General features: G+C 35.5%; 1 protein-coding gene across 12 annotated transcripts in view; it reads left to right on the top strand.

Annotated features, from left to right (window-relative positions):
- Window positions 1-26,421, top strand: part of PPP3CB (protein phosphatase 3 catalytic subunit beta) — a 50,483-nt gene that overhangs the window by 20,050 nt on the left and 4,012 nt on the right. For 2 of the 12 annotated variants that reach the window (XM_080620702.1, XM_080620704.1), the window contains exons 5-14: window positions 139-284; window positions 5,000-5,139; window positions 5,236-5,313; window positions 5,415-5,509; window positions 7,021-7,146; window positions 9,153-9,230; window positions 13,867-13,951; window positions 14,817-14,914; window positions 20,413-20,442; window positions 22,119-23,818. In XM_080620702.1, the coding sequence (XP_080476828.1) occupies window positions 139-284; window positions 5,000-5,139; window positions 5,236-5,313; window positions 5,415-5,509; window positions 7,021-7,146; window positions 9,153-9,230; window positions 13,867-13,951; window positions 14,817-14,914; window positions 20,413-20,442; window positions 22,119-22,297 (1,055 nt within the window). In that variant the 3' untranslated portion in view covers window positions 22,298-23,818. Of the gene's footprint in view, window positions 1-138; window positions 285-4,999; window positions 5,140-5,218; window positions 5,314-5,414; window positions 5,510-7,020; window positions 7,147-9,152; window positions 9,231-13,866; window positions 13,952-14,816; window positions 14,915-20,412; window positions 20,443-22,118; window positions 23,819-24,376; window positions 24,437-25,058; window positions 25,246-26,421 lie in introns of those variants that run through there. The other 10 variants (XR_013957179.1, XM_080620712.1, XM_080620708.1 and 7 more) reach the window with 10 other exon arrangements.

Here is a 26,421-nt window from a genome sequence, read left to right as displayed (position 1 = left end):
AAATATTTATTGCTTTGGATTGGTTTTTGGGGTTTTTTAAGCATTCACTTTGAGATTTGTTCGTATAAGTATGATCTACTAGATTACTTCTTCCATCTAATATGGATTTCTTAATGTTTTATATTTTCTTTCCTGTAGGTAAAATAAAGTACTCGGAAAGAGTCTACGATGCCTGTATGGAAGCTTTCGATTGTCTCCCTCTTGCTGCTCTCTTAAATCAACAGTTTCTTTGTGTTCATGGTGGACTCTCACCAGAAATTAATACACTAGATGACATTAGGAGAGTGAGTATTCTGTGTATATGAAAATAAGTGGAAATACAGATATTTATATGGTGCTACACAAAGTCATCTTTGTGAAAGTGTCAGCGTATTGTTTTCTGTTCTTGTCTCTTTTGGAAGTGTAAATCAGGAACTGAAATGTAGTCTATGCAGTATCACATTTAAAAACTCTTGGATTATTTAGTGTATTTTCCATTAGTACATCTCCTTGGGACAGCTGGGACTATTACATTAAAAAAAACCCCTCAAGATCTCCACATAGTTTCCTGAGGCAGGTAGTACATGTACAGAGCTTCATATCCAGTTGAAATAATGCTTTGTATTTCTTTCTAGGTAAAGGTAGTGTTCTCGTGGCTTTCACAACAAAACTCACTGAAGTTAATTGTAGTCTTAAAATGGTTTGTCATATCAAACATATTTCAGTTATTCTTATATTTCTTCGAAATTTTTGAATATTTCTTATATTTCTTTTGCAGTGTTTAATAGAAATTCAGATTGCTGTTTAAAATGGCAAATTTGGTAGGCATTTGAGTAGCAGCTGTAGAGTGCTTCTCACTGTGGTAAATGTGCAGAGTACATTGGTAAGAATGAAAACAAGTTTTAAAAATTACACAATAGAGAGATAAAATAGTCATGTCCAATTTAAAGGGAAGAAGATTGTGATGACACGAAGTGTCTGTTTCTAGCAACTTGGTTGTAATTTGCGTGGACTGCTGATGTCAGGTAAAGGTTTATCAGATGGGAATTTTCAAATTGCTTTCTTTTTTGTGTACTCATTTTGACTTATTTTAGTTCACTTAACTGACATCTTAACTGCTGTGTTTAGGATTCAAACCCATTCCTGTTATGATTAGTAACAGCTAAAGAGTAACTGATATCAGCTTAAAATATAAATATGTGGTTCTAAGGAACTTTGGAATTATTGGTAAAGATGCAAGAAAAAAGTTGTTTATCCACATACGGAAGGAGTTACATGGGGACCTATTTTAAAAAAAAAGATCCAAATTTCAGAAGGAAAAAGTATGTTCCTAATTTCATTTTATACTATATAGCTGTTGATGCCCATTTTGTCTTTTATCTTCATTTATGGTATTTCTCATTCTCTTGTCATTTTCTCCTTTGCTTGTGCTCCATTTTAGTTTTTTCCCTCTATCTCTCCTCAGATTACTGTGCTGCTGTGCAGTCGAATCTCAGTTCTGATCTTTTTTTTTTTTTTGTTTAATTTTATTTTATTTTTTATTTTACGGACTGGCCCGTTTCAGAGGCTGGAATGTCAGCTTATTTCACTTACACATACTACACTGCCAAGCAGAATGATGTGACAGGAGAAGATGGTAGGAACAGAGAAGAAGTAGATTTACAAGCTTAGTCGTGTAAGAAGGAAAGTGTACTGAGGCACGTTGCATTTTCTTGTTTTCTAAATAATCATCTGGTGACTTGGAAAAGGAACTGTTCAAGAGTTGGCAGCAGCTTCAATAGCTGCATTAGAGCTTAGCATGCATTGATATTGTAGATGTATTTAAATGGGTGATGTAAAATGCTCTTTTTGTATCTAGGAAAAAATTGCATACTTGTGGTACAAGTGTGTTGTGTGAAATGACTTTTGTAAACAGTCGAGAGAATTGTATAATTTTACAAGCCTTCTGGTTTATTAGCAGAAGTTCTTATTAAGGAGAGGTCTTCTCTGCAGACATGTGTAGGCATAATCATCTGGCCTAAGAAGGGAATTCACAGCTCTATGAATAGTATAGGAATCACCTCAGAAAAAAAAATAAGTCTGTGCAGATGAAGCTTCTTGTGGGTGAAGTCTTAGTGTCAGTATTACTGACATCCACGAAGATGATTAAACTACACAAATGATCATTTTTGCTGGCATAAACTTACTTCCAGTGGAGGACAGCTATCATAGTAGCTATGACAGTAAGACCTAGCTAGAAAGATTGCTGCAAGTGCTTCTTATTTCTGGGAAGATGAATGTTTGTGAAACTTGGATTAATCTGATTTTTATTCTCTGAACTTCATTTACACAGGTGTTCTGATTGTGTTGGTAAAGAGTGTCTCTTTCAGACACATGTCCAACAACTTAGAGACGCTGTGCACTGCCAAGATTTCAGCTGAAACAAAATTCCAGGAATTATGATTTTAAATCTTGTGATTTATAAGGAGGGAAATGTCCAGATAAGTTTACGAGGATTCTTAATTTAAAGAAGAGAGACAGAGAATTTACTTCCTCATTTTACAACAGATGGTTGTTCTTTTCTTTAGTTCTTTTCTTGGTGATACTAAGGCTTGATCATCAAAGTGCCTTGAAATAAATCAGGGTGCTGCTGTGAATCTGTCTTTGTAATACCTTCCTTTCTTTCTGTGGTCTGCTTAAATTTCCTTTTCTTCAGTAATATGTAAGACGACTGCCACTCTTCACTGGCCTTCACGTTGTTTTTAAGCTTTACTATGTCGTGATTCCCAGGAAAATTACTACAGATTAATTAAAACTGCTGTCTGTATCTTCAAGAATGTGAAACTTCTGTGAAGGTCTTTTGCCTCAAAAGTAAAATAGTTTTAATTTGCTGTACCTTAATCTACCTCCAAGGTTTTGCTACACCTGAATTTGAACATCCATGTGGAGGTATGATGCACTTTAGTTTAGTAGCCCTGACTGCTTAATGCCTAGGAATTAATTTGGATTCTATGATCTTATGGTACATATTAAAAATTATACTACCTATTTCTGGGTCAGCACCAGGTATAGTGATTCTTATTCTTGAATAAAATTGTCTTTCTCAGTTACCTTAATCATATTTAGAAATATGTTAAGCTAATTTGCATTGAGATTCTGTTTTGCCATAGTCACAGCATATTCAGAAATAGCTGATCAGTAACAAGTGTTTTGAATTGACTCATGTCCTTCGTTAACTTTCTTGCTGTCCTGATGTAGAGAAACCCTTAAGTTGATTATTCTGATTTGATATGTACAGTCAGGGTTGGGTAGCTTACAGTGGTATTTCCTTAAAATTTTGAAATGTCTTGAGAACCATGCCAGTTGGTAAACTGTCTAGTGAAGGAGACACTGATTTGGTGCGTATGTATGTTTGTTTTTTACAAACTGACCTCCGTACTTCAAGATGTCAACGTCATTGTTCTAATGCTATGAGAAAGTGGTTTGGGAGAGAGGGTTGCTTATAGCAACCAAAACTTTATAACATCTCTATCTATTTAGCCCAAGTCATAAGGAAAATCCTTGAAAAAAACCCAAAGAAAATCTTAGAAGTGCTTTCTAGACTTTCAGCCTTCTGTATTGCAGGAAACATCAATTGGGAAACAGTTGAATCTTCTTTGTGTGAATGCTTCTGTTAGCTTCTGGACCCAAATTTATTGCTGGAGGTTTAGAAACTTGATGGTTTAATCTACAGAAATTCAGGTACTTGCAGAAGTTGATGGACTGACTTCTTCAGTTTCTGGAAGAAATATTCCATGCAGGGTTTATCATCCAGTGTGGGAAACGTTAAACCACTGGATTTTTAATAATGAATGAATTCCAACAACAAGTTCAGTTAATACCTCCCTTGCCTTATCTGGCAGGAATTTGTAAAGATCTGGACCTCTCCACTTATGTTACAGGTGGCAACCTCAGGAGCTCTGATTTTCCAGGGCACGAGAGAGCTTGGCACTACTGCTGGTTTCATATTTGAATGGATTCCTATGGACTGTTAGACTCAAATTCACCAGGTGCCCACCAAACCTCCCTTCGAACCTGTCATGAAGAGTTAAGTGTTCTCTAGTACCATCAAAGTCATCTTCTTTGGTGTGGGAGGTAAAGTGAGATAAATGCACTGTCCATCAAAGAACCGTTCCTACATTTCTTGGATAAAATCATCTTGTGAACAAACTCCAGCTACATAAAGATCAAATAAACTTATATTGAATCTGGGATGTCTAATTTTATTTCTGGGACATCAGAGATTGATTGACCGTTACTTATTAAGCAGAGTATTTTCCTTTTAAGTTAAGAAATGCACTGTCCTCCTTACCTCTGCCTGTTTTCACTGTGATTACTAGGAAAGTTGCAGGCTGCTAAAACAGGTGTTTCCAAGTAGAAATCTGTAAAGCAGCAGCTAGAGAAAGAAAACAAAGACATCTCCCAGGATGTATAATGGCCCATAGCTGAGAAATAAAGCCTGAATGAAAGAAGTCTAAGATGGCTAAGCTAGTCGACTCTTCATTACGTTGTTAAATGATCCATTTTGGTGTTTTAGGTTTTGTTTCAATTATCAGTATTATTATGATAATTTTTAAAATTTATTTAGTCTCTTCTAGTCAGTGCTAATTATTTATGCTTTTCTTTTATAATTCCTGTTTCCTGTACTCTTTGCTAATTCCTGGCAGTGTCTCCAGATTGGTAGGTGTGGCATGTGCATGAAAAAGAACCATTTTGTTGCTTGTCTGTAACTTGACCTTGTATTACACATACCCATCAGTCTGTAATTTATCTCCCTTCTTTTTACAACTAATAAATCTTATTGCTCTTAACAGGTTTGGTTCTTTGGGCGTGTCTGTGCCTTATTTCATGAGGAGGAGAGGAAAAAATATACAGAAACCACTTTTATGCTGTGATTTATTGTAAAAATGCTTAGTATTGATGGATATGTAGTTTAACAAATGTGTAAAACTTACTGATTAATATTCAAAGAATCTTTGTGCTGTTACCTTTTCTTTAACAGTTAGATAGATTCAAAGAGCCTCCAGCATTTGGACCAATGTGTGACTTATTGTGGTCAGATCCTTCAGAAGATTTTGGAAACGAAAATTCACAAGAGCATTTCAGTCACAATACAGTCAGAGGATGCTCATACTTTTATAGGTGAGAGTATGCTGGGACCTATTTGATGTCTTGATGCTGACTCTTGCTGTGTATTTTAGATAATTTTGGTTACTCATAGCTGTTTTCATTTCGCAGCTATCCAGCAGTTTGTGAATTTTTGCAAAATAATAATTTGTTGTCAATCATTAGAGCACATGAAGCACAAGATGCAGGGTAAGTATTTTGCGTCTTGCAAGAAATTATTCACAGTGTAAAATAAAAACATGTAACTGCTTATTGCTGTAAGATGTGAAATAATCTGTCTGGTTTTGCAGTTATAGAATGTACAGGAAAAGTCAAACAACAGGGTTCCCATCATTAATAACAATTTTTTCAGCACCTAATTACCTGGATGTCTACAATAATAAAGGTAAGATCTTGTTATTAGTAACTGTACGTAATAATAAAATAAAAATGTTTTGCTAGATTAAATCATCTGATATTAACAATTTTTTGCCAGGAGGGCAAAAAGGAAGGAAATATTGATCAGGAGTCTATGGATAAGGTAGTTTGTGTTGTGTAACGCAGCTTCTGAGAATCTGATTGTGATGGTACAGGGTCATAATGGGAAATTGAGAAAGAGCAAATAGTGATCTAAATACTGATCACCACTGGAAATGTTATTAGGGAGGTGTAGACTATAGAAGGAATTAATTTTTGTCCATCCTCTGCTTATGACAAAGTTGCACTGGAGAAGCATGCTTAATAGTGTGGAGATTTACAAGTCAGAATTACAGAGAAGAGCTTAGCTGTGAATTAATATTATTCATAGATGAAAGCAAAGTTCAACAACAGAAATAATTAAAAATAAAGTCTGCTGAAATTCAATTTTGACATTAAAGTCTGGCTTTTAAAGTATGTGAGAAGTGAATGATCTCCAAATGTTAAAACAGTGTTCCTTTGAAACCAAAACCTTTTTTCTATGAAATACGTTGCATTTTCTCTGTCCAACATCCGAAGAACCAACTACCAACCCATACCACTTATGTAGGGTGATTAGCTGTATAGAGGAAAAGATAAGCTGTTGTTACTTGCACTGAAGGAGTAAAGGAGACATAAAACTAGCTGCAGCTGGCTTTTTACATCTTTTCACCATCTCTGTGGATATTGCATTTTGAGAATCTTTTTTCACATCAGCTGTTTCCAGTGTAATGTAAGTGTAAGTGTGGAAAAATGCAGTCAATGCTTTAGAATGCTTCTGGTTTGCTGTTTTGTTTCTCTCTGCTTCCCCTTCTTCCTGATCTTCTAGATTTCTATGGTTTTACTTGAGGCAAGAGGTTACGGACTAAAGCTGTGCCATGGGAGGTTTAGATTGGATATTTGGAAAAATATCTTCGCTGAGAGGGTGATCAGATACTGGAACAGGCTGCCCATGGAGGTGGTAGAATCACCATCTCTGGAAGTATTCAAAAAACCTATAGATGAGGCCCTTAGTGACATGGTTTAGTGGTGGACTTGGCAGGCCTGGAGTAATGGTTTGACTCGACGATCTTAAAGGTCTTTTCCCACCTATTTGATCCTGTGATTCTATGATTCTATATGAAGAAAAAAACCTGAGTCTAGGTATACTGGATATACTACTGTCTGAGTTAGGATTTTGGTGCTGAAATTGTACCATTTCAGGATCTTTTAAAGTCTTTATTCATTATAGACCTATAATAGGATAGTACAGAACTCTATTGACATGTAACAGTGCCTTAAACTGCAACATGTGCAATAAAAATTAGAAGTTCTCCACTAGAAATCTGTGAAAGAGAGTGGAGTATCTCTGGGATTGTTTTGTCTGTAGTGGAAAATAGAGCTAAAACAAACTTGTGCCTTTACTTTGTGGTACTTGCAAGTTTTAAACATTCTTTTCAAAATGTCTGAATTTTCTTTTAGCTGCTGTGTTAAAATATGAAAACAATGTGATGAATATTCGTCAGTTCAATTGTTCTCCTCATCCTTACTGGCTACCAAATTTTATGGATGTTTTTACATGGTCTTTGCCATTTGTTGGAGAAAAAGGTAAGCAAAAGCTACACATCAGTGGGTATCTTTTCTGTTTCTCCCAGATTGATGTTGGGAAGATTTTTGTATTTTTTTTAGATATATTTACCAATGAGAGATTAATTGCATGGGTTTTATGAAAAAGAGTATCTGTGTTTGTCTTTATCAGGTAGAAGATTTGGTAAAGTTGTCAAACGGATTTGGAGGGGGGTTTGGTATGTGAAAATGCTATTTCTGAGAATACAACTTGTTCTACAGGTTTTGGTTGTTTACTTCACCTGTTTCGGTCAAGATAGTTTAAGCTGCATCTAATAAAGCAGAAGTGTTAACAGAAATTATCAGTTCCATTGAGGGTGTATACATGCATTATTAAGTAGTACCTTTGAACTTTTGAATTAATGTGTTATTAATCTTGTACAGTTATAGGTATAAACTATGTTGAGATGTTCATGTAAAATTATAACTTTCCTATATAGTTATAACAGATTGACCTTCATTAAAGATAACTTTTTCAGTTATTATTTTACTTGTACAAAAGATAATTTAGCATGGATTTTTTTTATTTTTTTTTTTTCTCCTTGTTTCCCCCGTCTCTCTCCCTCCCTAGAGTTGCTAACTCTGAATCTGGGACACTGGGGCTCCAAGTAGTTTTCAGGGAAAAAGCAATGAGGTTGGAGGCTATTGGATCTGTTTAAAATCCTCCATGACAGAAACTGGTCTTTTTATAAAAGAGGTCTAGAAAGCTCTTTAAATTTCTTTGAAAAGTATTCTTGAGATGATATATTTACAGTCATATAAGCCTAGGATTCTGGATTTGTTTATATTGTCTTTAATGAGCAGTTTAACACAAATAATTTGGATACTTCTTGGTACAGTTAACCCACTCAACAGGTTATTTCATTTTTAAACAGAGGGACCTCACATTTGAAGGGAGATTTTTGTATATGTCTTATTTACCTGATGATGTAATAGATAACATTTTCAAGAACAAAGAGTTGGTACTTTTTATTTTGCCTTTTTTTATGCTGCTGGTAATGAAACACCCAAGTACTGTTAAGTTTGACATTGACTCACTGTATGCTTAAGTTTGCTGGAATCATGGCCTTGTAGTTTGCCTTTGGACAAGTTCATACTTCCGCTTTTGATGAGGGATACAGTGCCAATATTGTCTGATCTCATTGAACAGATCAAAATCAAATAATTTGGGGTTTTGGGATTTGTTTTAGGTTTTTTTCAATAAAGTGGGGAGTAACTTCCAAGAATGGAGAAGAATACCCTAGCAGGTAACACAGGAAGTGTATGAATTAGTCATGAATAAATGTAGATAGCAATTCACAGGCTTTTTAACCATCTGACTGAACTTCTGGAATAGGTTTCTGAATACTCTAGGGGGAGGAGAAGTTTGGCTGTTTTAAGAAAGCCTGATATAAGTGAGCAAGTTTGATTGGCAGAACAGGGAGATTCCTGAAGAAAGAAAATTAAGCTTTCTGAGGCAAGCTTGTGTATCCACTCTATCGATATTTTTAAGGAGAGTTGAAAAAGACATGTAATTTGCATCATATTTATGTCATAATATTTTTCTGCTTTGGTGCTTCTGCTACAGGCCTGCAGGTGCCAGGAATGGAACAGCTTTTTTGTTTTAAACCTAAATTTGAGCAGTCAAAATATTTTCTTATTTAAGTAAATTTTGTATAAAATCTAGTTCAAATACATATCCTAATGTAAAAATACTAATATACAAGAAGACAATCCTTATCTAAAAGAACTCCTTGTATGATAGGAGAGAAAGCTCTGCTGTGGTCTTAGATTGGTAGGTGGTACAATTTTTAGCTTATTTTTCTGAGCTTTTTAAATTCAGTGACAACACACAGCAAGAAAAACTTTTTTGAAACCAGGTTATTGAGCAATAGCTGTGATGTAAGAAGTTCATTCGCTGTCGTTGCTGGTAACTGGTTATATCTTGTGTGCATGAAAATATGTACAATTCTACAGGGATTGAATTAAGACTTTTTTTTCTTATACAGTAACAGAAATGTTGGTGAATGTTTTGAGCATTTGCTCTGATGATGAACTGATGACAGAGGGGGAAGATCAATTTGACGGTAGGGGTTACTTTAAGACGTATATATCTTTAATGGTAATAACTTTTGAATGAGTAATTGGCTTAGGCTGGTGTAAACTACCTGGAACTTGAAGAAAATCGGCTTCAAATTTTCCTTTAGATTTCTTTTGTATTTAACTTGGTTTTGTGTTCAGGGCAGGAAATCTGCCTGCTCTTGTGCAACAGGAATAATTTGGGGGACAAAAATTGGGGAATTATTATAAGGGGAGGGAGTTGTGGTTTTTGTGCTTGTGTTCAAGAAACACTGATGGTATTCTTTACAAATATTCATATCTGATTTCTGTTTAAAACTGAAACTTTTTGTGGAAAATTTTCATAATTTCTTATCATTTTAAATTAAAAAAATACTAAACTCTGTAAAGTCATTAGAATGAATTTATTATGAGATGTTAAATTTCTTACTGCTTGCTCTTCAGGAGAGAGTTGATGTAGGTGAAAGCCATATATAATATTTCTTATGGCAAAGTGGTACACAATGAGTGTGAAATACAGATTTGAGTCTTAGTGTTTGAGTTTAAAGCATAAAAGTTAAAGGATAACTTGTATGTGTACATTGTATAATATGTGTTTATTTTTTGAATTATAACATTACTTTTTAAACTATGATACAGTAGATTGTTAAGGAGATGTTTGCAATGTGATGATTGAGAAGCAACATTAACATGAAGACCTAAAATATCACACTTCTTTTTATTGAGTTTTTACAGTAGTGCTTAATGTCACGCCTAAAAGTTTTTCAGACGTGCTTCCTTTTATCCAATAACAATTGATTTGGTGGATTATTTGATGATGGGGGAGGAGGAAGAAAAGTTTTAGCAGCCGTTGAGGAACACTAAAGGATCATTTATAAAGATACTAGAGACATGAAGCCATTCTTAATGTTTGATAACTACTGTGTTTAAATTCAGTAGCAGAATAGTGTTGTGCTAAGCAGCTGTGTGGTTTAGATTGAGGTGCATTGGTTATGAGCCACTGGAATTTTGCTGCCATTCAGATTGTTGACAGAAATGTGAAAACTTAGAAATAGTCTCAAATGCGATCCTGAAAACAATTAATTTACGTTTTTCATTCAAGTAATCCTGCTAAACTGAGTGTAAATCAAGTATACCAAGCACTTGCTGGGTAGGGTTAGGTGGTATTCCATGTTGTCCAGCATAATTGCAGTCATCAATTGATTGCACACGCCCTGTCTTCAGTATGATAGTTGCAGTTTCCTAATTTGAATTACTTTATTCATCTGTCTCTTTTAACACTTTCTTTGCTTGATGCATCTCTTAATGCCACCTAGGTACTGTCTACGCTTTATCTTTCTATGTGAATGGATTTTTTTTTTTTTAACTGTTGACTTTCAAGCTTTCACTTGTTTATTGTCAAATTTTAAAACACACTCAACAATTCCACTTCTTGTTTGATGAATGTATTTTTAAGTGTTGCGATTTTCCACTTTATTTTTTCACATTTCTTCTCCATTCCTTCTTTATTACCACTGCCAAGTTAAATATCTTTTATTTGTCTCACTCACCTTTTTCTCCATCGTTCACTTCCTTTTTTTCTGGACTCTCCATCTGAAGAGCGACTCATATATGGCAATAAAAAAGGTACAGACCAGACAGAGTAGGAATGTTTTGAAATATGACTTCATAGAACCTGGCAGCATAAGTATTAATGCAGAAAATACCTTTCTGTCGAAAGACATATGTAGCCTTTATTATTACTACCCGTTTTAATGGGATGTTTATAAAAGCTTCTGTATTTTGCTATCAGAAGTCATATTCCAAGACATCTGTCTTTCTGTGCATGAATTTTTCTCCTTCTTCCTTCCATTCCTTTTTTTTTTTTTTTTTGTAGAATTTTATTCTTTTACCTGTTTCTAAAATTTCATCTTTGATCCTGCATGTGTAGGGAGCATTCAGTTGTCTGTCTTGCTCTTTAATACTTTTATCATGAGGATTTTTTTGAGGTTGTGCATGGAATGTGTTTATAGAATGTTCCAAAACCTGGTTTGTGTAGTATTTTTGGTTTCCTTCAACTGGTATGTCAAAAAGGTACTTTTTGATTGTATGTACAATTTTGAAAATGGCTGGAAACAGACAGGTAAAAAGAAACCTACCATCTTAAAGTGATGGTCTGTCACCTGGTTTTCAGAAACCTCAGGGTAGATAATTCTGTGCAGAAAAATTTTTCTGTTACTTACCTAATAAAATAAATTTGCTCTCTGTTTAAATTTGTCACTTCCAGATAATATTTCTAGTATTTGGGAATGCATTAGATTATGGAGATGTTTCCAAAAGTTATGAGTTCTTTAGAGCATAATAGTATAAGCATTTCAAATTTTTCTCTTGTGCAGGCATTGGGAATGGGGGATGGGAGAGTTCTGTGTCATATCTCCTCTAATACAGGGTATAATCAAGACATTCTTCAGCAAGCAGATGCCACTTTACAGTCTCTCTGAACTAAACAGGATTCAGTGGCTACATTAGCGCAGTGCAGCAGCCTGAAGTAATACCTTTGGTCTTTTGGCTTCGATGTGGTACTTCTGGAGGGCTGGGACAATGAAAGATCATGTTAAAACAAAACAAACAAAAAACCCCACCCCAAACCAAGCAAACACCAAAACCACACAAAGCCAGCCTTTCTTCTCTTAAGGCAAGGGGACATTCCAGAGTTAGATACAGGCATTAGCACTGCCTGAAATCTTTTCAGCCTAGGTGTTACAGCTCTGCATCATTCTAGCCCTCAAATAGGTGTAAGTAAGAGGAAAACCAAGAGACTTTTAGGGAAAGATTGATGGTCCCTTATTTAGCCCTAGCTTTTTCAAAACTCTGAGGGAGTCCTCATTCCAGATCCTCAAGCTTTTGTTTCATCGTGTTCAAAGAGAGAAAGTAAAAACTTTTAGACTTTAAAAATTAAAAGTTAAATATTTTTAGTAAAACTTGAATTTTTCACCTTAACCTGGTCAAAGATTTTCCTGAGCCTTCTGTGGTTTTTGGGGGGTTTTGTTGGGTTTTTTGGTTTGGTTTTTTCTTGTGTGTTTGGTTTTAATTTGGTGTCTGCAATTTGTTATAGTTGTTCAGTTGTCTAAAAAAACTTTACTCAGTAGTTCCTGGCTTTTTCATTTGGTTCAAATGGATTGGCAAATACTTGGCTTACCCCACAATTCTTTCATTGTGTTCATTTGAAGGTTGTCTCTTGCTCCCTTTTTTCTTTATCGGTACTGTGCGTTTTCCTTCTTATGTGATTTTGTTGTTGTCATTTGCCCTTGCAGGCCTTCTCTTTTGTATTTTACTTGGTTTTGTGTTCAGGGCGGGAAATCTGCCCACTCTTGTGCAGCAGAAGGCCTTGCGTTCTTGCAGCTGTGGTTTAAGAAGGGTGACTGTTGGTGCTGGAGTGTATGTACTCTCACATGGAAGCTAAATACTAGTGAGCAGGGATATAAAAAGGCTCCTTTCATAGCTGTCTTTTCTGAATGCAAGTAAAAAAATCTGTGGACATGCAGCTTTCCTTTGCCCGATTCTGAGATCCTCTCTTCTACATTCTTACATTCTTGCAAATTAGTTTTGCGACTTTTTAATGAGGGGGATTGAAGATCAATGTTACATGGAAGATCTGGAATGTTTAACAGCTGTCTGAGTTTGCTCACTTATGGTCCCCTGTGGTTGAATTCAAAGTATGGCTTGAGTTAGTCTTGGTGTCATTAGTACTCTCCTTCCCCAGTGTCTGAGAAGTAAGGAGTTTAGTTGTGATATCTCCTCATCTGCCTTTCCTGTTTTAGTGGAATTAAGGAGTCAGGAGAAGGAGTGGAGGATGAGGGGAAGGATGACTTTTATGCATTGAAACAAACCTGCAGCACTTAGTGTTGGAGAAAGGAGCTCCTGTTTTATAATATTTATACAATTTTTTCAGGCAAGTAAAGGTGGCTCACCTTCCCAATCGCAAGCTGCTGTTCAGAGTGTTGTCTTCACTTTTATCTTTCACAATTGGTATCTCTCTGCTCTGTGGAATATACAGAATTTACTCCAAGTCTTTGATATTTGTAATTTCTGGAAATGATGCAAACCTAAGATGATGAGGACATAGGCTTAGGTGTTAAGGGATGTAACGCTGCAATTCTTTGTCATTTTGTTTTGTGGTGTCTTTTTGTGGGGATGACACAAAACCAAGCAAAATGAACTAGTGTTTTCTCTTGGACAGTTGTGTAAGAGTTAGCAACAAATCTTTATTTTTTGTGGCTTTAGTATCTCTTTGGCTTCTGTATTAAGCTGCATGCCTAAATCTTGATATATACAGATGTCAGTGAAGAGTTACAAGTGTAAAATTTAGGCAAATGAGTTAATTATAGTTATTACACTGTAGTGGCGGTAATATAGCTGCCTGCTAGCTTTACGAAATCACTGTAAACATTCTAAATTTGTGTGTGTGTTTTGTGGACACAGAAGTGATAGTGGGTTTGGTGGCATTCTGAGTCCATAATTTTGTAACTGTGCCTTTAAGTGATTGCGTACTGGCCTCCTGTGAAGAGCACTGAACTTAAACAGTTATATTGAAATCTATGCGTTTTAAAGTGGTGACCCTGTAAATACTCATGAGCTTGAGACTCTCTCTTATTCCATTGAAAGTAGGTACAGCTGCCGCACGGAAAGAAATAATCAGAAACAAAATTCGTGCAATTGGCAAGATGGCAAGAGTCTTCTCTGTTCTCAGGTACTTGCGTGACTTCTGCATTCCAAATTCCTCTCTTACATGTATTAGGAAAACACCTCTGCTCCAGGATAATAGGTGCCAAATGTTTTTTTCAAGGAAATCAGCTGTGTGTCAGAATCTTGTTTGGCTTATTGATGCACCGCATTGATGTTGGTATTTTTGGTTATAGAATATTTGTATGTAATTTTTGAAATGTGTTTCAGGAAATTGGAGAACATGATCTTTAGTTTACAAGTTATTTGTCCAGCCATTGGCTATGGGTGTTGGAAAGAAAATACAAAAAAAAAGAGATTGAAATCAAGGGTGTAATGGAGGTGGTCAGGACTGCCTTGAAAATTTCTGGCATACCAGAAAGTTGAGGATTAAGGGCTTTTTGTTTCAGGTTTTTGTTTGTTGTTTTCAGGTTTTTAAAAAACTTGTCTTCTTATACCTGTCTAGATGCAGAAATTTCATGATCGCATTTACCCAGATAGTTTTCCACAGAACATAGTTGTCCAAATAGGGATAATTTTGTAAAGTTAGCATTTCCTGAAGCACAGAGGGTTTGAACAATATTGTGGGTTGTTTTGTGCCACTGAGATGTGTTCAGTACCTCCTGAGGCATTCAGTGCTAATTTCAAAGCTAATGAGCTTGCATGTGAATAATTGCTCAGAATGTGGTTCAGAACTAATCAACATTTATAACTCATATGCAGAGGAAAGACTGGTATGGAATATTTTCCTCTTTCTAGTTGTTTGAGTTTACATTCAGTCTTGACATGCATAAAGCACAGCAAAAATAGGCTCTCCCTATCCCTTATTTTACTTCAATACAAGTTTTCATGAGTGGATATTTAAGGTTCTGTTATGTTTTTTCTCACACCAGAGAGGAGAGTGAAAGTGTGCTGACACTCAAGGGTTTGACTCCCACTGGAATGTTACCTAGTGGAGTGTTGGCTGGAGGACGACAGACCCTGCAAAGTGGTAATGATGTTATGCAACTTGCTGTGCCTCAGATGGACTGGGGCACATCTCACTCTTTTGCTAACACTACACATAATGCATGCAGGGAATTTCTTATGCTTTTCAGTTCTTGTCTTAGCGGCTGATAACAAGCATAGTGTTACGTGTTAATCAGGCAATGTGAAATGGATACTTAACCAGGGTATAAAACTAAAAGCAAATTAATTCAGCAGTGTCAGGCTACATTTTTCAGACTTTCAGTTTCCCTAGTTTGCAGTTTTTCAGGCGGCGCAGATGCCTGAAGTGAGGTAACTTTATTATATATCTGGTATTGAGGCATTTGATCATTACAGATACAAAAATGTAATTTTGCATCATTACATGTCTGCTTTCCATTAAAATGGTTTTATTATAGATGTGTTAGTATTTTCATTGACAATGTCAAATGCTTGTTGATATTAATATAAACAAACAGCTACAGGCTGCAGAGTTCCATATTATACTCCATTGATAGATTTGAAATGTGCTACGTTTTGTACCCTGGTAATTAATGCCAAAGTTTGTTCTCTATGTTGTTTGTCAAATGTTCTATGTATAATTGACCTCCCTGAATTGTCCTTGTAACATGCTGTTTCCTTCCTCTGCAGATGTAGCTGCTTTCTTAGATCTGTCTGTCTCTCTCTAGGTATAGATGTATGTCTGTATAAGTGTTATAATTAAACCACTATCCCAGACACTTGTCTGTCTCTTGATGTAGAAGCAATGTTGTAGCACCTTGTTTTTGAGGTTTGCTGCATTTGCTGCTGCACATTGTCTGTGCATTCTGAACAATAATGTACTTGAAAAATATTCAGTAATTGTTATAAAATCAGTTGAGAATAAAGGGATTGAATTTAAAACTTGTAAATAAATCAAAATAAAAGGGTGTTATTAAGTGTGCATATATTTTTTTTGCATGAAAATAAAAAGAACTCTATACAAAATATACCTGTAATCTGGCTCATTGAATATTTTGTAAAAGGTTTTTCTTCCTTTTTTTTTAGTTTGTTGAATTATTGGATCACATTTTTCACAGGGCCCATAAATGATTGACTAGGGAAAATGCTGTGAGATTGTACCAAATGTATTAAAAGAATGAAGTCCATCTTTCTGCTCACAATGGTGAATAACTAAAATATACCAGTCTGAAACTGGACTTCATATCTGCAGCACTCAACATAGATTGTTCAAAGGCTCTTTATTGGCCATGTTCTGACTTTACTAGAAAGTACTAGACTGTTGCATGGGACCACTGAATTATATAACTATTGAAAGATTGTGATATATGAATACCACTTTTTACACAATCTATTTTGCAAGAGCAGCTGCTTTTCTCATTTTGTGACTTGGGCTGTTTGAATTTTTTTAAATTTTCTGTGTAGTTTTTATAAAGTCTTTCACTGCATTTTCTATTAAACTACCAAAGCTGTTATTTTAATGGCTTTGAAACATGAATGTCACATTGAAAGTCATTTTTTTCAGTGGACATATAATGTCTACAATTAAGTTTATATGTCCAGTGTATGTATGTGATTGTTTTGTGAGTGTCTATAATAAGAAATGGTGTATGTTTCCTAATCCATCCAACTATTCCAAAAACATATGTTCTAGTTTAAATTTCATTGTTTAATAAGATACTTTATTATGCTTAAAAAAATGAGTCTGCATTCCTCTCACTTATTTAACAGATTTTTATCCGTGTTGCGTTATAAAAATCAGAGAGGATCAAACTGACTAGAAAATTTTTTTAACATGAAACATACGACTTTCTGTTATTGCTGAAAATGTGGGACATTTGGAAAGTATGCAAAATGCGCTTTGGATTTTTGTGGGTGTTTTTGTCTTGACTAGAACTTTTGATGGCAGTACTCCTTAATGCACTTCATTAATATACCTCATTTGTTTTAGTCATGTTGATTGTTCAAAATAACTCGTGCCAACTGTTAGTTCTCCCTAAACTGCAGTAACTTCTACTTACTGATGAGAATTTTATTGTTTCAGTCATAAAGTAGTTTTCAAATTATTATGCTCAATTTCAAAGCTAGAGGTAAACAAAAAATGGAATAATTCAATAATTAACACTTTTCTAAGCCATCATAATATCAGTGAAGTCCTATTCTTGGCAAAAATATGGTCTCTGATAGTAGGGCAGGATTTATTATTAAAGATATTTAATTACTATTTGAAGTATGTTGTACTATGTTGATTAGTACACTATCAATAATTTAAACTAGTATAGATTTGAGAAAAAAGAACATAGCATTTTTTTTATTCTATTCTTTTGTTTGTTTGAAAATTCACAAAATTGTCATGGGGTTCCAGGTTTCAATCTTAGAAGTGCTTGTTTTTCAAGGGCACATTGAGAAAAGGTCTAGTTGTGCTGGTTGCTGTTAAATCTGAGAAGCTTCGAAAGCTGTAATAAATTGGAGTGTACATTTAGGATTTTCTAAAGAGCTGGGCTAAATTTTTTTTATCAGGGTAAATATATATATATATGCACACATACACATATATATGTAAGTCACCACTGAGACAATGCATATGTGATTTTTGCATATATGCCTGTTAGAATTCGTCATGTCAGTAACAATATGTACTAGATCTTAGCAAATAGCCACGTCTGTTTCAGGAATTTGTTCAGCCGCACTTGCGATGTTTTCTGAGATACTCAGTGGCCATTCTCAAAGGAGAGAAACTTTTTGGCATTCACATAATGCAGAGTAGGGCACCAAACGCATGGGTCAGTCTGATGCAATGCCTTTATTGGCAATGCTTGAACAGATTTTTGCTGCAAAGCAGAACAGTCTGAGGGTGAAATACAAATTCGAACTCTAGTGAAAGGGTTAAAGACCGGTCAGTTTAAAAAAGATAGTTTTGGAAAAAAGGGCAGAACTCCATCCTGTGGAAGAAGTCAATATACGATTTTTTTTAAATTTCAGAAATATGTGGATATATTTTTGAAAACCAAATCATAGGTTATTTTTTGGTAGCTTTGATGTGCTAGAATAAAAATAGCCTTTGGGAAATTGTGCTCTTTGTATGTTTCTGAGTCTTTTTTTTTAAATATAGATTTATGGTTTTTATTAATTATGTTGCTTGCATAATAGTAGCTGAAATATTAAAAACCAAGTACTGTTCTTTAACATTTTAGTATTTCCTAGTGATTTATTCTGTGAGCTGAATCCAACAAAACTTTTCCAAATTGAGTTAAGGTCTGTTAAAAAAAACCCCAAACACCTAAAACTTTATTCAGCAACCTACTAGACACATGCCTAAAGGAAAAGTTGTAATACTTACGTAGAAGTCAGTTGAACTAGCCAAATACATCTTATCTTTCACTGCTGCCCTTGCTATTAATCAAAGCGGCAGTAAGATAGGTTTCTTGAGGTTTATGTTGAAAGTTGGCAAGGATTTTGTATCAGATTTGTCCCTTGTATAAAGCAGGGGGAGAGCTGCAAGTGAGGATGGAAATGCCATTGAACCCTGTTGCTTAGATTTTGCTCTCAGTTGAGAATTTTCTGAGCCAAGACATCAGGATTACCTGTTACATTAATATGATACAGTATTTACTTGAGGTTTATCAGGGTTTACAACAAATACAGTTTTAATTCAGGTGTACCTGCAAAAGAGAATCCAACAAAATTCCAAATTGAGTCTTTACAGTATGGGATTTTCTTAAGTGCTTGTATTTTCCAGTCAGTTTGTTCTTTTATGTCAAGTTGAAAATTACCTTTTTCTTAATTGTGATGTATATTCCAAGATCTTTTTGGAATAATAGTACTACACATAGAACCAACTAGGAGTAAAAATTTGTATTTATGACAAGCTACATAATTTACAGAGATAAATCAGTATTCGTGATCTTTTCAGGAAAAGATTGAAAAGAAAGACTTCACAGGTAACAGGAAATGGTGGAAAGAGGTGGTTTTTCTACATAGTTTTGTACGGCAAATAGATTATAGTATGAAAGTATGTATTTGGTGACTTTCTAAAATAATTCTTAACTAATTTATTTTTACAACTTGAGAAGAATTCTTTCCCTTAATGTAAATAAATAACCATCCATAGAAGATACTTTTTTTTTTAATTCTGGGATTGTCTCTGTAGATCGGCATACAGGAAATCTATTTTTTTTCCCTACCATGGAATGTGCAGTATGTAAGAGTTAAAATGCTGCGTTACCCTTAAGCATTCCACGTTATTTCAGTAGCACTTAATGCAAGTATCCGAATTTATTTATTTTTTTTAGAGATTCTCAGTGGAAATTATAATTTTATGCATCAGTGAGGTTGAGGCATAGTGTAGGCAGCTGAAATTTTGTGTCTGGGTTTTGGTGGATAGGAAATGAGAAATAATAAACAATTAAGTTTAAAGCATTCCGATCTAATGCTGTATTTTTTAATATGGCTAGTTTCCCCAGCATTTACTTGAATACTGTGCTATGATTTTTGTTGTTAACAATATATATCAAGCACTACACAAGTAGGTTTACCGTTATATGTGCTGTTTTTTGTTAATATTTATGAAAATATGGTATTAGAGGCATGGCACATAGCAGGGGAGGTAAAAAGTTATTATCTTTATTGAAACTTAGCAATATTTTAGGTTGTAGTTACAAATTGGTTTCTTTAGCAAGGCTGCCCTAATAGAAAGGTTTTTTTATATCCTAATAACCTTATATTAAAGCTTTGACTTCTAAAGCTAAAACAGTTGGGAAGGGTCTTACACCTAAGAAATTGCTGTAGATGTCATGGTTATTTAGTTAAAAAAAACGAGTAAGCTAAACTTTTCATATTCACATTGATTCACCCACCAAGACTATGTTAAATCCAAACCTCTTCCTGCTATAGGATTTGTCTTTCATCCAACTGAACAGTTGATGAGACTTTGTAAAGATGATTTGCTAGATTTGTCTTTCCTGGCTTAAATTTCATTGTTCAGTTCTCATAGATGTTTTTACTTAAAATACAGTGAGAATTTGACGTACTTGTTTAACTTCAGGCAGCTAAACATAAAGCGAAAAATAATTTTTTCTTATTACAATATTTTCATAGTATCCTTCCTGATAATTTAATGAAGTTCACTAATGCGTTTTAATCTTTAGAATCAGTAGTCTCAAATAGATTTTTAGTACTTTTTTAAATCCATACCACAGCTTTAACCTCAGTGTAAGGTTTTTGTTGCTGCCTCAGAGAAACCCAAACGAACCCACAAAACTTAGAGAAATGTGTAGTTAATAACATCAGTTAATTAGTGTTGCTCTTAGTTACTTTTAGTTGATAAACTGTATTAGTTAAAATTTAGAAGATTGACTTAAACTTAAAAACAACTCCCCAAAACCTTAATTATCATTTTAACTAACTGTAATCTAATCTGGCGTAACATACTATATTAAATTGATCATTGCCTTTTCTGCTATGCGATATTACACTCTTCATCTTTCTCATTCATTTTGCATGCATCTGCTCACTTCTGTACAGCCACTGTAGAGGCAATTGAGGCTGAAAAAGGTATGATCAGAGTCTTTGCCATTGGCAGAGATCTGTGGTGTCTGGGAGGGAATTCAAAAGTACTCTGTGTGGGTGTGTTTTACTTTCAACTTGCACAAGCAGAGATGAATCAACTGCATTGATTCATCCCTTTTACATGTAACATTCATTTCTGGCTTTAGGATGATGATAATCTTTAATATTTTAGGGAAATTCTTGGGGGTTTTTTGGTCTTTTTTTGTTTGTTTTTATGAATTATGCAGTAGGTTTTTTTTGTATAATAGCATGTTGTGATACGTGGTGTTGTCTTGAAGTCCTTAAAAATGGTAGTGTTTAGTGTTGGGTTTTTTTCCTTCATTCCAACTGCAAGGTTGTGTTTGATGGGGGGTTACATGTGGAAGGAGGGTTGTCTATGCATGCCTTTTCTCATAAAATCTATTTTAATGGCTTTGAACAAATGTTTTTAAAACTTTCCATAACATTTCTGATAGTGCAAGATTTATAAATGTAATGGGATTTTTCTACAGATTTTGAACATAATTTGTTGACCAAATTTATTTCCAGTACATATGCCAGCCTGCCAGTATGAGGCTTATTAATTTCCATGGATTATCAGTGCTTCTGTGCTATATAAATAGTATATTTCTCCTTTTTTAGTGGTATTGAGCAAAATGCCATCAAATTATTTGGTATTCAGAGCATCCAACTTCAGATTATTGTCTTTTTGGTGAGACTTTGATTTCTTCTTGCTCAATATTCAGTGTAGTGAATGGCAAACAGCATAGCAGTTAAGGGAGCTGCCCTTGGGGGTTTTCAGATTTGGTCGCAAAGCACCATTTAATGACCGTATTCTTTGTTTTTTAATTAAGGAAGTCAGAGCTCCAAAAATATAAGCAAGTACCATATTCCGTTCTCACACACACATGCAGGAGGTCCCGTTGTTGTGGGTGGAAAGCTGTAGTTACTCTCCAAAGAATTATTTCATCCCAAAGACTTCAGTCTTACTATGTGATCCACCATTTTCAGGTGTCAATTCAACAACAGACCTCATTTATTAAAATAATCAGTAGCAAAATAATACCTATTTTCTACACTTATTTTAAATACATTTGTATTTAAATGGTACCATTGTTTAACCAAGGTGCTAATTCAGTGCTTGTGGTTGTGTCCATTTCCATCATCCACAATTAGCACCAAATGCAAACCACATCCTGCAGTTTTGCCTGCATGAAAACTGCAGGATCAGGCCATCGATGCGTATGCAGGATGTAAATCTACTATTACTTTTAGAACCCTTTGCTGCTTTGCCTCCACTGCACTTGCTGTGCTGCTTAGATCTTACTGACATTCTGCTGGAGAAAAGGGGGATGTCAAGATAAGCCTGACACACCAGGCAGCAAAAGCAGTTGGTGTTGATAGCTGGCCAAACCAGGGATGCGCAGAAGCAATCAAGTGGGTCTAAACCCCTTGATTCCTACTTGCAGAGTATTTTGCCATACCTTGTTCTTTTGTTACAAACTGAACTCATGATTGCAGTTTCAGGAAAGCAGGTTAGAGAAGCTTTTACTAATACAAACGCAGAGCCATAAGTCTTTGGCTGATTTCTTACCTGTTTTTAAAACATCATTTGTTAGAAAAAGTATATGCTTTCTACTTATTTTTCCATTACTGACATATCAAATTTGCATTTTGTTAAGCAATACGAGGATTCTCTCCGCAACATAGAATCTGCAGTTTTGAAGAAGCAAAAGGTTTGGATAGGATCAATGAGAGAATGCCACCAAGAAAAGATGCTCTTCAGCAAGACGGTATTAATACTATAAACACAACAAATGCCAATGGAAACAATGGAACTGGCAACAACAATGCACAGTGACCATGTCAGCTTCTGGTTTACTCACTCATGTCTTGCCTGAGAATTCCTAGATTACTGCTTTTTGATGTGGCAACAGATGAAATAGCCAGGGGGATCACTCGAAGCAACTACTTCACATGAGGTGGAAAACCGTCTGACTTGATCCCGCTGAAGAACGACCGTCGTGCTTTTGAGACAACAGCCCCTCTCTTTACATGGTGACCCGACCTCCTGGGAGCCTGCCTCTCCTGTTCACACAAACTCCACCACTGGCTGCTGAAGTTCAGAAGAAGTCTGGGGAAAGGATGAGGCTGTTATCGCTAAAGCACATCTAGACTAGCATCTTACGCTTATTGTTGTCAACACTTAAGTTTACAAATGGGATTTTTCTGTCGGTATAGGTTGTTTGTTTTTTTAAATCAGACTTTCAAATACAACCCTAAGAGCTAACTATTTATTAATGGACATCGGTTTCATGAAATGTCTTTAAAATGATAGATTAGAATGGTCTTCAAATATCTGAGGCTGCAAAAACTGTGTTTTAAGTAGACAGAAAAAATGCCAAAAAAAAAAAAATCTCTTGTCATTCTGTAAAATGCTGACCTCAGGTTTACTCCTTAGATGTTGCTAATTCTATATTGTATTCACTGTATTTTTTAGTTACAGCTTATCAGAAGATTTCTATGTAGGAATGTTTATTACTTGAACACAGATTTAAAAAACAAATATTTAATTCAGAAACTTTTTTGCCCAGCTTTTTCAAGACTCTTCCCCACCTTAAATTTTAAAAAAAAATTAAAATATTATATATACTGATTTTAAAAGTAAGAAAAATATGGAAGTGTTAATTTTAAGGTACTTTTAATTGAACTTTGTACATTGTTTAAGTAAATTTTGATTCATATCAAGTCTGTAAAGCTTGGCATTGTATTTTGTGTATGCATGTTTTCATTTTGCAAATATTTAATATATAGACCTATGATGTACATCTATAGGTTACCTAGATGTGATGGGTACTTTTAGTTTATTGTGAGTATTGCGGTTGCATAAATAGCTGATAATCACTGGGCTGAATAGCTGCAAGCTTGTCATTATTTTTCGATCTGTAAAGGAAACTGAACCTGTATGGGACATACTTTTTGTTTAGGCAAAGCAGCACGTAAGCAATTGCTCTGTTCAACTGCTAAGGCATTAGTGAAAGTGTAAACTTGAGACTGCATGTATTTTGGTATCTACAGGACTGCTTGGTTAAAATAAAAGTTGAAGCCCTGTGCTGATTTGTTCACAACTAATGGACTGTACTGATTGCCACTGTACTTTGTTATCTATTTTGACATTTGCTATGTGTCCCTCTCGTCCCCTGGAACACAACTTGAAACTTAGGTCACTGGAGTTCATCTCCCCCCTTTTTTTTGGTTTGTTTGCCATGAAGTACAATCTGTACATACCCCTGAGTTGGAAATTTTATGCATGTTCTGAGCTATTCAAGTATTTTATAAACGGTAGCACACAATAAATTTTGTGCATGTGCTGCGGCTCCTATCACTGTGTATGGGTGTTATTTGGCATACGCAGGTCTCATCTGGCCTTGAAAATTGTTTGGAAATAGTCTTCAAGATTTAAGGTAGCAAAAAGAGCCTGAAGGCTCAGATGTGGCTTGCAGAGAACTGCTTGAATGTCAATGCTATTTAATTTAAATTTTACTCCTGCTTCTTTTTTTTTTTTTTTTTTTTTTGAGTTCTCTCTCACAAATAAAATACCCAGATATTTCCTGTCTGCTAAACTGGGCATCCATTGCTGGTTTCCACAGAACAGTGTTAGTTGATTCTAGAAAGGCTGTTCAATGTAGCTACATTTTGAGTGTTGGTTTGAGCTAAATGTTCAAAACCAGTGAAGTGTGTTGGTCCTGCTTTTTGGGATAGAAAGGGAGGATTGCTTGTGTTGATAGTCAGTACAGATAAGTCATTCAGTCTTTTTGGTATATTCTTTTTAAAATAAGGATAAGCTGCTGAACAGGGTGAGAATTAAAAGATAAAAAATATTAAGTCACAATTTATATTATGCTAATGGATTTTAATATTTGATTTTACTTTATTGCAGATGCATTCTAGTTGGAAACTCTCCTCAAAGGTTGAGTGCAGAAGAACAAATTTGAAAATGGTAAGTGTTTGGTGTTTTGTATGAAGCACTCCCATACTCATGAGCTGGCTCGTGTCTGCATATGATGTCATATTAGAGCAGGACAAGCATGTATTACTAAGTACAACTGAAATTTTACATGATGAACATTATGATGGTACCTTCCTCCTTGTGAGCACTAGTGGAAAATTTCTCAGCCTCACAAAACAGTATCTTTCATGATGTGATATCAGATTTTAGTTGTGATCAGTATTCTGACTAGCTGGAGTTGTCTGTGTGAAGAAAATACAGATTCAGTCCTTGTCTGGAAAGTCCTTGGTATAACTGGATAGAACTGGTTATGATTCTTGCATGGCAGTAAGTTCCCAGCTGCAGTGAAGCTGGCTCTCATGAGGATTCCCTTGCAGCACCTGATTTGCTTCCTTGAGCATTCCCTGGCAGCATCTTTTGTCTGTAGTAGATTTTGCCAGATACGAAGGCAGATCTGCAAGAAGGGAAAATTTCTTGGGCAGTTGTTGACCTGATGGGTCAAACAGGAAACCTGTGGGTTTCCTGCCACCCTTTAAGTCACGTAACAGGATGATGTTGGTGGGTTTTCTTTGTTTGGAAAGGTACTAATTTTCTGCTACTGTGTTTCTGAAAGGTGGTGTTTGGAGCTGTCTCTAATTCTTGTATTGTTGGGGAGAAGAAATTATATCCTTCCTCCCAGAAAACTGTAAGTAGTTTGCTTTGTTCGTTTTATGCTTTCAGCATTCTAAGGAGGGAAAAAGTGTGTAACTTTAGTCTGTTCTTGGGTAGTGAGGGCAGAAGGCTTGGGAGTACCTCTGTTGGAGAACATGGGTAGCAAAAGCTGTGAGAGGCATGACTGGGTTCTGGTTTGAGCTGGAGCAGGCAGTGCTGCCCTGCCCTGGGTTCTGTGGATGTTGTGTGGCTCTCAGAGAAGAGGCCATTTCATCCCTGAACTGATGGATTAAACCACCATCTGTGGTTCCCTTATCTGTAGGGCACCAGCAGCGAGGAGGAGTATTCAGAAGCAGGGTGGGGATTCTGACTCTGCCAAGGAAGGTAAATGCGTTGTACTGAAACTTGATGAAGGTTTTGGGCCTATTTCAAAGCAGGTACTTGAGCTGTCGAGAAACTTGCTGCTACCTGGTGAGCTGGCCAGGGAAGACCCGTGTAGCTCAGTGTCTTAGTATAAGGGCACACACAGCTTCAGAACCCAGAATTACTTACAGTGTTAAATAGCAGCTTTCCTTTCAAAAGCTTTTTAAATTCCAGTTGTGAAGTGGAAAAGTTGCTATAGTCCTATTGATTGAATTGTGACAGTTGGTCTCTAGCAAAAAGACAAATGGTCGGGATTGGGGCTGGTTTTCTCTTAGGAATTGGTAGGTCTCTTCTGGTTTGAGTCTGAACACTTGTAAGTGGAACAGTCTCATAAATGGCTTTCTCTTTTCTAATGTTTCATGTTGAAACACCGCTGTGTTAGCAACATAGAAAAGTAAGGCTTTTTCAGATGCAGAATAGACAGTATCTGTTCCCTTGCCTGTTTTCTACTACAATTTCATTATCATTTAGCTCTTGTTACCCATCTAACAATTCTTCCTTACTAGCATGTAATGAAAAGAACTTTTTGCCATAAACCAGGTGAATGTCATTAGAAAATAAAACCCTATTCATCTGTGCATTTTCTTGGAGTAGTAGTATGCATGAGCCAGACTTAATCAATACTCCACTTTGAATGACAAGTGGTGGGGATTCTTTTAGTTACTTAAAAAGATACAGAGGCACTAATATGCTTTAATTATTAAATGCCAAGCTTCTTCACTTGTAAGGAAGCTTGCTCAGGAGCAAAGAAACAAGAAGCAAATCTTACAAGAACCTCTGTGACACTTGTAAAGCTATTGACAGCTATATACATATAGTCTGAAGTCAGATTTTAGGTAGCAGAACATCAATATAATTTTGGTGTGGTAAACTCTATGCCTGTTACTGTTTTGCAAAAACCT

This window comes from Psittacula echo, assembly GCF_963264785.1.
Source record: "Psittacula echo genome assembly, chromosome: 6".
Lineage (NCBI taxonomy): Eukaryota > Metazoa > Chordata > Aves > Psittaciformes > Psittacidae > Psittacula > Psittacula echo.
Note: the sequence above shows the minus strand (reverse complement) of the source record. Positions and strands in the feature narration are given on the sequence as shown.